Source organism: Lagenorhynchus albirostris, chromosome 18, assembly GCF_949774975.1.
Source record: "Lagenorhynchus albirostris chromosome 18, mLagAlb1.1, whole genome shotgun sequence".
NCBI classification, from domain to species: Eukaryota; Metazoa; Chordata; class Mammalia; order Artiodactyla; family Delphinidae; genus Lagenorhynchus; species Lagenorhynchus albirostris.
This window is the reverse complement of record NC_083112.1, coordinates 46,844,315-46,856,601: the sequence shown is the minus strand read 5'-3', so window position 1 is coordinate 46,856,601 and position 12,287 is coordinate 46,844,315. Positions and strand designations below refer to the sequence as shown.

Sequence of the window (12,287 nt, the reverse complement as noted above, 5' to 3'; positions counted from 1 at the left end):
TTCCCGGACCAGGGCTCGAACCCGTGTCCCCTGCATTGGCAGGTGGATTCTTAACCACTGCGCCACCAGGGAAGCCCTGCTCTTATCTTTATATTCCAGTAAGATATTTTGCTCTCACTGTTTAACAAAAAAAGAACATAAAAATTCTTGCATACGTTGTTCGATTGGAGAATTTTAATGTTTTTCATTTATCATTGTAAAACCAAGGACAATTTTATAACTTTTTTGTACGTAGCTGTTACATGCAGGGCAATCTGTCTTTAAGTAGGGATAAATTACTCTAAAATAAATGAATCCTAGATAGTTTTCCCTTCAAGTCAAGCGTCTGTTTGTTTAAATAAACTTCTTGTTTTTTTTTAAAAAATCTAGAAACAATAATTACTTGAAAGGGTGTGGTGAAAAGGGAACCCTCCTGCACTCTTGGTGGGAATGTAAATTGATACAACCACTATGGAAAACAGTATTGAGGTTCCTTAAAAAACTAAAAATAGAACTACCATATGACCCAGCAATCCCACTACAGGGTATATACCCTGAGAAAACCATAATTCAAAAAGAGTCATGTACCAAAATGTTCACTGCAGCACTGTTTACAATAGCCAGGACATGGAACCAACCTAAATGTCCATCGACAGATGAGTGGATAAAGAAGATGTGGCACATATATACAATGGAATATTACTCAGCCATAAAAAGAAATGAAATTGAGTTATTTGTAGTGAGGTGGATGGACCTAGAATCTGTCATACAGAGTGAAGTAAGTCAGAAAGAGAAAAACAAAATACTGTATGCTAACGCATATATATGGAATCTAAAAAAAAAAATGGTACTGCTGAACCTAGTTCCAGGGCAGGAATAAAGACATAGACATAGAGAATGGACTTGAGGACATGGGGTGGGAGGATGAAGCTGGGGCTAAGTGAGAGTAGCATCGACATACATACACTACCGAATGTAAAATAGTTGGCTGGTGGGAAGCAGCAGCACAGCACAGGGAGATCGGCTCCGTGCTTTGTGATGACCTAGAGGGGTGGGATAGAGAAGATGGGAGGGAGGCTCAAGAGGGAGGGGATATGGGGACGTGTATGCATATGGCTGATTTGCTTTGTTGTGCAACAGAAACTAACACAGTATTGTGAAGCAATTATACTCAAATAAAGATCTATTCAAAAAAAATCTAGGGCTTCCCTGGTGGCGCAGTGGTTGAGAGTCTGCCTGCCGATGCAGGGGACATGGGTTCGTGCCCCGGTCTGGAAAGATCCCACATGCCACGGAGCAGCTGCGCCCGTGAGCCATGGCCGCTGAGCCTGTGCGTCCAGAGCCTGTGCTGCGCAACGGGAGAGGCCACAACAGTGAGAGGCCTGCGCACCCCACAAAAAAAAAAAAAAAAAAAAAATCTAGCAATCTAAACTTTTGTAACAAATTACCTGGATTGCATTAAGTGCCTCCTAAGTACAAAACTCCAGGCAACTCAATCCATTTGGTCACTTGAGATTGTGCATGTCCTTTTCTAAATAAGTTTTCTAAAATTAAGTTAGCTATAACAGATAAATCTGTAAGTGCTTACACTAGAGGACAAGGCCTTTGTGAAAAAGGGTGTATACCCTAAGAGGGCAAGACCATGCCTCCTTTGTTTATCAGTGGTTGAATACAGTGGGAGTTTGATAAATATTTACTGAATGACTAGAAAGAGAAAGAGCAAGAATCTGGAGTAAGGAGGTGAAAGAAGACCAATTCTTGTTGGTAGTAATGTGGCATAATTTATGATTTAGCCTAGATTTTCTACTGTTTAATAAACTCCACATCGACACTCTTAACTAACTTGGTGGTTTCTTGAGAATTAGGTGGACATATACATACACACAAAAAAGGAAGCCAATTAACTTTCTTCTCTTTTACACTGGGCCAACTAATGAAGCAATGGTCTGAAGACACTGGACATCAAGCATTGAAGGACAGTGACCCCTGAGACATGGGAAACAAAGTGAGCCCAGCCCCACAACTGCTCCACTTTACTGCATGGAGAGAGTTTCCAGGCCATGGTGCAGGGAGAGAGAATCAAGGCAGAGCCTGCCAAACTCCTTGAATTAAGGAGCTGCTGCTAGAAGAAGAACTTAAGGTGGCTACAGTTCACATGGCAGAGTGCTGAATAAAAGAGCTGCACAGAGAAAGAACACTAAAATTTGAGTATTCACATGGGCACTGAACAGTGCATGTGTGTAAAGAAGCTACGAGAGACTGAGACAGAACCACTGAAAAGATTAGGAGGAACAATCTCTGAAGATCACACAGGCCAGGAATTGTACTGTTTCCACCAGCCGAAGTAAGAAATCTACTAATTCACAGGACATGGGGTATAGTAACTAAAAGACTTTGGTCTCAGCAGTAGGGAAAACAATTAGCCTTAAGATGAACACTTCTTTGTTTATAAAAGCAAGACTTGAAAGGACAAAAAGTTTTCCAAGAAACTTAATCATGTCTGAGAAAAAAGCTTATAAAAACTTATAGGCATGCAAAGAAGCAGGGCAATATGCTATATAATGAGATAAATCAATATAATTGAAACCAATCAAGAAATGACACAATAACAGAATTACTAGATGAGGATAACAAAACAGTTATTGAAACTGTATTTCATATGCTCAAGAAAATAAACTTTGAAAAGGTTAAATAGAAACCTGGAAGATACAAAAGAGATCCAAATTGAACTTCTAGAAATGAAAACTATAATATCTGAGATGAAAACCATAGTGGACTGGATTAACAGCAGATTACATATTGGAGAAGAAAAACTTAGTGGAATTGAAGACTTAGTTAGAGAAACTATTCAAAAGGAAAGGAAAAAAAAAAAGGCTGCAAAAATTGAACAGAACATCGTTTGTTCTATTGTAGGACAACTTCAAGCAGCCAAATATATGTGTAATGGAGTCTCCAAAGGGATGAGAGAGGGTAGGACAGAAAAAACATTTGAAGAAAGAACGGCTGAAACATTTCCAAATTTGATGATCTTACGGAGAAAAGAAGTTTGACAAATCTCAACCACAAGAAACATGAAGAAAACAACAGCAAGCCACATCTTAATCAAATTGCTTAAAGCTAGTGAAAAAAAGAAAATCTTAAAGCAGCTAGAAAAATAAGACACATTACCCAGAGAGGAACAAAGGTACAGATGACAGCATATTTCTTGGTAAAAACAATGTAAACTAGACGAGAGTGGAGCAACATCATTCAAGTACTGAAAAAGAGAGAGAGAGGGAAAAAAAGTCAACCTTGAATTCTTTACCTAGGAAAAATATCTCTCAAAAACAAAGATGAAAACAAACAAACAAACAAAACAAAGATGAACCCAGCAATTCTTAGGTGTATACTCAAAAAAAAATTAAAATAGGTAGTTAAGTATAGGGTGGTTGTCCTCAAATGTTCATAGCAGCACTATTCACAGCCAAAAGATGGAAATGACCCAAATGGCCATCAAGGGATGAATGGATAAACAAAATGTGATATATCTGGAAATCTGCTACAAGAGTAGACTTCAGGTGCTTGAGATTATACTACATATATCTTTAACTTACCGCCATCCAGTTTCATGTCATATTTTACTACCTCACGTATAGTATTATACATTATACACAGTATTATACAGTATTATGTATAGTACATTATAGTGAGATGCTCACACCACACACACACACACACACACACACACACACACACAAGGTAAGTATGTGAAGAGATAGGTATGTTAATTAGCTTGACTGTCGTAATCATTATATGTATCATCATGTTGTACACCTTAAACATATACAATTTTTATTAAAAATAATTAAAAAGTAAAATGAAAAAAGCAAAAATAAAAATTCAAGTTACAAAACAAACAAAAACTCCCAAAGGTGAAGGCCACGAAACTTAAGAAAAGACAGATAACTTCAACTTCATCAAAATTAAAAACTTTTGTGATTGAATGAACTAACAAGAAAGTAAAAGACAGCTCACAGAACGAGAGAAAATATCTGAAAATCATATAGCTAAAAGGATTTAATATCCAGAATATATAATGAACTCTTATGACTCAACAACAAAAAGACAAACAACTCAATTTAAAAATAGGCAAAGAACTTCAGCAGACATTTCTCCAAAGAAGATATACAAATGGCCAATAAGAACACAAAACAATGCTTAACATCATTAGTTATAAGGTTAATGCAAGTAGAAATCACTACAAGACACCACTTCACAGCCACTAGGATGGCTAGAATTTAGAAAAACACAAAAAAATGAAAAATGAGCATTGGCGAGGATGTGAGCAATTGGAACCCTGGACATTGCTGATGGGAATGTAAAATGGTGCAGTTGCTGTGAAAAAGTTTCGTGGTTCCTCAAAAAGTTAAACAGAAGTTATTGTGTGATCCAACAATTCTACTACTTAGGTATATACCCATAAGAACTGAAAACACATGTTCAAACAAACAAAAAAATTGTACATGAATGCTCATAGTAGCACTATGTACAGTAACCAAATGATGGAAACAATAAATGTCCATTAACTGATGAACAAAATGTGATATATTTGTACAATGGAATATTATTCAGTCATAAAAAGGGATAAAGTACTGACAGATGGTGCAACATGAATGAACCTTGAAAACATTACACTAAATGGGAGAAGCCAGACACAAAAGGTCACATATTGTATGATTCCATTTATATGAAGTATGTAGAACAGGCAAATCCATAGAGACAGAAAGCACATTAGTGGTTTCCAGGGGCTGGAGGGAGAGGAGACTGGGGAGTGAGTGCTTAGTGTGTACAGGGTTTCCTTCTGGGTGATGGGAATGTTCTCTAACTAAATAGTGATGATGGTTGTACATTACAAACACAACAAAAGCCACTGAATTGTACAATTTAAAATGGTTAAAATGGTGAATTTTACTCCAATAAAAAAGAGTGAACCCTTTCAGTCTATTTGGCCATAGTAGCATAACAAGAGAAATATGTTTTAATCTTTACTTTTGTTAAGAATAGATAGAAATGTAAAAAAAAAAAAAAGAGAAAAAACCAAACAACAAAACAACAAAAAGGTAAAATAACTTTTTGTAACATACAGAAGTGAAAAGAACTCATCACCAGCAGACCTGCTCTATAAGTATTGTTAAAAGAAGTAGATGAATCAGAAGCAATGTGATGCCAGGTAGAAATTTGGATTTACACAAAGGAATAAAGAACACAGGTCATGGTAACTATTTGGTTAAATGTAATACATTTTCTTCATATTATTATACTTCTTTAAAAGATAAAGTAAAAATGATAGCAATTTAATGTGAGGCTTATACATGTATAAATAGAATATGTGACAATGGGCGCACAAAGGCTGGGTGGGGACATAGGAAAGTACGTATTATGGTACAGTTTTTAATCTATGCATGGGGTAGTAAAGTATGACATGAAACTGGGTGGTGATAAGTTAAAGATGTATATAGTATAATCTCAAGCAACCACTATAATAACAAAGAGCTACTGCCAATCAGCCAACAATGAGATAAAGTGAGATAAAGTGATAAAAAATATTCAGTTAATCCAAAAGAGGGCAAGGAAATAAAAGGGAGGGGGGAAGGATAGCTAGGACAAATAAAAAACAAATAGCAAGATAACAGACTTAAAAATAACCATAACAATAAACACATTAAATGTAAACGTTCTCCAAACTCCAGTTAAAAGTTGTATTTTGTCAGACTGGATAAAAAAGCAAGATACAATTATATATGCTGCCTATAAGACAACTGTAAGACATAAACAAGTTAAAAGTTAAAGGATGGAAAAACACATACCCTGTTAACACTAGTCAAAAGATGTGAAACTTTAAAATAAAAACTAAAAAATAACACCACTAAGAGAAATTAAAGAAGATCTAAATAAATGGAAAGATATAATGGGTTCATGGTCATAATATTCATATTATTAAGATGCCAATTTTCCTCATTTCATCCACAGACTCAATGCAATTCCAATCAAAATCACAGAGAGCTTTTTTTTTTTTGTAAAAATGATTATAGAATTCATATGGAAATGAAAAGGACACAGAATAGCCAAAAAGCTTTGAACCTGAACAGAGTTGGAGGACCAGTGCCACCTAATTTCAAGACATTATAAAGCTACAGTGTGGTACTGTCATAAAGAAAGACAAAGAGATAATTGGAACAGACAGAGAGTCCAGAAACAGACTCACACAGATTTTTAAACTGATTTTCAACAAGGGTCTTTTTTCAACAAATGATATTAGAACAATTTGGTTTTAATATGCAAATAAATGAAGTTCAATCTATATCTTACACACTTTACAAACGTTAAAAATGGATCACAGGGCTTCCCTGGTGGCACAGTGGCTGAGAGTCTGCCTGCCGATGCAGGGGACACGGGTTCGTGCCCCGGTCTGGTAAGATCCCACATGCCATGGAGCGGCTGGGCCCGTGAGCCATGGCCGCTGAGCCTGCGCGTCCGGAGCCTGTGCTCCGCAACGGGAGAGGTCACAACAGTGAGAGGCCCGCATACCGCAAAAAAAAAAAAAAGAAAAACACATATAAAAACACTGTGACCTTGAGTTAGGTAAAGATATTTTAGATACAACACCCAATACACAGTCCAAAAAAGAATGAACTGAAAAAATGGACAAGATAAAAACTTCTGCTCTTCAAAAAACACTGTTAAAGAAATGGGAAGACAGGCCATGGAGGGGGAGAAAATATTTGCAAATCATATAGCTGATAAGAGACTTGTATCTAGAATATACAAATAATTCTCAAAACTCAATAAGAAAACAATCTGATATAATGAGCAAAAAATTTGAACACTTCTCCCAATAAGAAACAACAAAGGGCAAAGAAGCACATGAAAAGATGTTCAACAATTATGAATCATTAGGGAAATGCAAATTAAAACTACAATGAGATACCACTACACACCCATCAGAATGGCTGAACTTAAAAAGACTGACCATATCAAGTCTTTGCAAGGATGTAGAGGAACTAGAACTTTCATAGGCTGTTGGTGGAAAGAGTAAATAATACGAACATTTGGAAAACAGTTTGGCAGTTTCTTAAAACATTAGATACCTACTATATGATCCAGCTATTTCACTCCCAGGTATTTACCCCAGAGAAACAGAAGCATATGTTCATATAAAGACCTGTACATGGATGTTCATATCAGCTTTATTTATAATAGATAAAAATTGGAAATAACCCAAAATATCTACCAACAGGTGAATGGATGAACAGTTGTTGTAAATTCATACAATGGAATGTTACTCAGCAATGAAAAGGAATGAACTATGGACAAATCTTGAAATAATTCTGCAGAATGAAAGAAGACTTAAAAAAAGTAGTGTGTGCGTGTGTGCGTGTGTGTGTATATGTATGTACATAACGTATATATTGATTCCATTTATATAAAAGTCTAAGAAATGCAAACTAATCTACAGTGACAAAATGCAAATCAGTGGTTGCTTGGGGACAAGGTTGCGGGTGGAGAGGGCTGGGAGAGAGAGATTCCTAAGGGGCTCTTTGGCGGTGACGCATGCATTCATTACCTTCATTTTGGTGATCGTTTCATGGTTATACGTGTCGAAAGTTATATTGTACAGCTTAAATTTGTGCAATTTAGTTTATATCAATTATGACTCAATAAAGCTGCTATAAAAGGAGTATTTGTTTTCATTTTGAATATTTTTTAGCACTTTAATTTTGGCAATTCATTTATGTATAATCTCAGACATATTTTGAATAGCATATAAATTATTGTTAATTCTAATATCAGTCATTTGAGTTTCATCTCCATATTATTCTCAAAAACTCCAAGCTAGTTTAAATATATAACCTGCTCAAAAAAATACAGATTCTGAAAAACTTTCCTTCTCTGTTTTTTTCACCATTTATCATGAATAGTCTATTGGTATAGAAGCAATCTAATAGTACCATCTTTCAGCTAATTAGTTTATGTCATTGTTTTTCAATTTAAGCAAGCAATTTTTGTGAGGTAGACAAAAGTAAAATCCATGGAATATTTCAAATTATAACGCTTTTTTTTTCAATCTCAAGGGAAAAATTATATGCTACAGTCAGCACAGACCTTTTAATTTAGGGTACTGATTCTCCATGTCTTACGAAAAAATTTCAAACACACACAAAAGTACAGAACTGAATAATGAATCTATATGTACCTGTCACCAAGCTTCAATCATTATCAACATTTTGAGATTCTTGTTTTATCTATTGAGCTCACCTCACCTTTTCATGGAACATTTTAAAGCAAATTCCAGGTATCATACCATTTCATATCACAGATATTTCAATATTTACATCTTTTTCTAATATGCCAACAGCTTTCTAAAAAATTGCCTCACACAAAGTTAATTATACTTCATTACCAGAACACTTAATTTCTTATGCTTCTCCCCTACAATTTGTATAGGGGTGTGTCCCATTTAGAAATTCTTGTTTCATTAACTGAAGTGCTCAGGAAGATGGTTTTTAAGAAAAGCAATATAAAGACATATGTATAAGTTTATAGGAATGTTAATATTTTTAAGAGAAATATTTTTGATAGGTTATTCTGAAATTAAAACAAACACGAGGGATCTAGAATATATTAACAAACAGAGGTTCATTTGTTTCTTTAGTAATTCACTTATTTATATATCCTTCCATGGTTCCACCCAGTTCCAAGCCAGTAGTGGAGCTGGCTTGTAGCAGTTTGTGAGAGATGGCTGGTAAAGTTTTTGCAATTTTGTGAGCTGGTTGTTAAACATCACTATTATTAAAAATTATTTAGATTTTTAATAAAACAAATTTTATTAAAAAACCCCAAATACTCAAAAACTCAACAATTTTAATTTTACTATTATCTATGCTCTTCAGTTTACATGTCTATTGTACAATATCTGTGTGGTGGAAACATCATGTTTGCTACTGAGCATCTTTTCTCTACTCCGTGTTTAGTAATGTTATGTTGGAGGCCTGAAGTTAGTCATGGTGGGAATATTTATGCCACAGATATAAGCAAATGCTACAAATTAGAACCATCCCTCACACCCCTGCCTGGACAGCCTGTTGTTAACAGTGGCCAGCACAACACTGCTTCCACCTTGAGCATTAACTCTGAGTCAGGTACTGGCGTCACATGATATATTTCTTGTCTTTTGAAATTTGAGCATAACGATCCTTCTAATGTTACAGTATTAAAAGCACATTAAATAGAAGGCACCAAATAGACAAATGTGAATAGGTCTGTAGGAAAACAAATGCAGAATACATGGTATGTATTAATAATTTTTAATATATGCCTTTAAAGTTCCTTTATTATAAGATCCAAAATATTAACACAGAGAAACTTGTTATGCTGAAGCTCAGGAAATAAAGAACCCTAGGGAGGTAGCATCTTTGGTTTGAATTGTTTCATTACTTGAATTTTAGAAGCATATAAAGTGTAATTAGATAGTGATTAAATAAGAAGATTGGAAATACTATATAAAATGTATATATATTCTTTAAATGATACAATAGAATGCTAAGAAAAATAATTATGAATCTGATTTTTAAAGAATAAGTATAATTTGGGAACTATCATATACCAAAGACTGTGAGAGCTTAAGTGTATACCAAGTCAAGTGTGTTTAATAGATAAGTGATTTTTTATCAAAGAAGGCAAAAAGAAATCTATTTTAAAAATGAGGTTTTAGTTAAAAACTTAAAATGCTACCAAAATTTGCCAAACTTGTTTTGCCAGTTGATATTTGCAGAAATCAAAGCTTTGTCTGTCTAGTCTGCATTTATATTTAGTCTGGGCATTTAATCTCTCTTTTGATCTTAGGTTTTGCCATACACTTTAAGTTGTTTTATAAGGCTTTACCATTAAGTTAGTTTCATAGCTTGTAAAATCATCTTATACTAGCGAACAGCTTATTTTAAAACTGCTCAGAAAATACATAAAGGAGTAACAAGGAATTAAAATGAACACTGTGGTTCTTTATATGTGTTTCTTTTATTTAGGTTATTTACCTCTTGTGAAAGCTGTGTTACTTGGTTCTTTTGATGTTCCAGGTCTTTTAGAACCATCGAGTTTCGTTTTTCTAACTGAAGCACTCTTCTTGCCAAATGGACACTAGGAGAATGGAATAAGAAAATTAATGCTTACAAAAGAGGAATACTATCTCAAATACTCAAAATGTGTTTGTGTGCTTGAAAACTAACCATTTCCTAATAATACGTAAATATTAACAGGAAAAATATGGAGTCGAATAATATTTTCAGGTGTCAACAGTGGAAGACCAATATCCCAACAACTCAAAATTTGAAAGTAACATTAAAAATCTGCATAATAATGTAACTGTGATATATTGATTATCACAGTAATAGTTTCTAGCCCTTGCTATAAAAGTGGAAAGTTACATTATGATACTTGCTTGAAAAGACCGCAAGAAAGCAATTCACAGCTTTTCTTCATTTTTATAAAAATTTACCATTTACAAACAAATAAGGCAATTAGTTGAAACAGTAACTAACAGCATCAGTGTTTTCCTCAGACAACATAATGCATTTTATAATACAAAACACAACTGAATAGATTTTCTATTGAAAAGAGATGGAAAAGATGTCTGAAAAGTGGAGACAGATGTCTAACAGTAAAGGCAACAATTCTGTATTAAAAGAAACCACTAAAAGATCACACTGTGATCATCACAAGATGATCACAACTTATTGTATTGAGTGTAATCTTTAGTATTTTAAATCACATTAAATGTAAAATGTCCCAATTCTACTTTTAAGACATAATTAAGAAAAAAAGGTTTAGCTATAAGAATCATAAAATCATCCCTACTAACCACTGGGGCATAATTCTTTAAAAAATCTGCTAATAATGTTGAGAACAGATGTTGCTCCAAAGCCCCTCTCTGTAATTCCAGAAACTTAAAAATTTAATATTTATCACATTTTCATATTCTATGTGACTTAACCCATTAATCTCTGAATTGCAAAATCTGTAGAAACTGAGAAGGCAGATGTTTTACAATGACAAGAAGTAAAATATTTTTGTTCTAAAAGAAATTATAGGACAGAAATAATTCCATTGTATTTCAAATATTTCCTAACATCAGATAAAGGAATTCATACAAAACTCTGAAAAAAAAATGTTAAATGTCACCCTATACATCTAAGAACTTGTTATTCCAAATGAAAAAGATGAGTTCTTTTGTTATACAGTGAATTGGGTAGCTTATTTAGATATGCTCATATCTAAATTCCTATCCTTTCAACTGGCATAAGATTTTGCCTTAATAATCAGTTGGAGTCAGAGATGGAAAAGACACAGTTCCGTTTTCTGTCATTTTTTTTTTTTTTTTTTTTTTTGCGGTACGCATCTAGGCTCAGTTCCTATGAACTAGATTGGAACTAGATTGATATATCTAGTTCCTATGAACTAGAATGAAAGTTCTCCAATGACAGAATTTTTTTTAAAATTTGTTTTCTAACGTATTCTAAGTGCCTTGGAGAATACCTGGTACAATAATAATCTGTTCAGTAATAAACTGTTCAGTGAATGAACTTTATACAAGACCTCCTGTTTCTTTATGCCCTAGCCAACACTGGGCAATATCAATCTTTAAAAGTTTTGCTAACTTTACATATAAACAATAGAATCTTATTTTAAATTAAATTTGTGAGGTTAAACATCTCTACATTTGTCAGACATTTGTATTTCTTATTTAATAAATTGATGTTTATGTCCTTTTACCATTCACTTCAAATCTTACCTACGTGGTTAACTCTATTCTACATCTAAATTACCTAAAAATATCACGGCCTCCCAAAATCTCAACAGAACCAACCTATTTTCCATTAATGTCTACTCTGCTTAATGTCCCATAAACATGTTTTGTATATTCCTTCCACTGTACCTCTGTTGGTCCTCCAGTCTGGAGAAGATAGGTTATTCCACTGATTGGGAGCCCAGCTTTTTCTGGAAGGCTCTCTCCGAGGTCCACTTCCTCCATTTCTGACCAGGCCAGCCTTCACTGATCTCTATTCCTCTGACTGACATAGGCTGGCACAGAATACAGTGCTAAATTATATGGTTTTAGATATTTCTTGATAGTCTTTCAGGTGTTCATTTTTTTTCCCCCAACAGATACAATTTAAATGAAGACTTACCCTCTGTGGTGTGTGCTGAACAGAGGGGGCACTTACTAAATCCTTCCTGACTGATTTTAAGTAGATTTTGCTCAAATGCTAGAATTT

The 12,287-nt window shown here is 34.2% G+C and overlaps 1 protein-coding gene across 4 annotated transcripts in view; it reads right to left on the bottom strand.

The window, feature by feature from the left end:
* Positions 1-12,287, bottom strand: part of PIBF1 (progesterone immunomodulatory binding factor 1) — a 216,533-nt gene that overhangs the window by 55,787 nt on the left and 148,459 nt on the right. For 3 of the 4 annotated variants that reach the window (XR_009536788.1, XM_060129209.1, XM_060129210.1), the window contains exon 14: positions 10,050-10,152. Coding sequence is in view for 3 of the 4 variants with exons in the window: in XM_060129209.1 (XP_059985192.1) it covers positions 10,050-10,152 (103 nt within the window). In the remaining variant the exon portion in view is untranslated. Of the gene's footprint in view, positions 1-3,147; positions 3,236-10,049; positions 10,153-12,287 lie in introns of all 4 variants that reach the window. The other variant, XM_060129212.1, reaches the window with a different exon arrangement.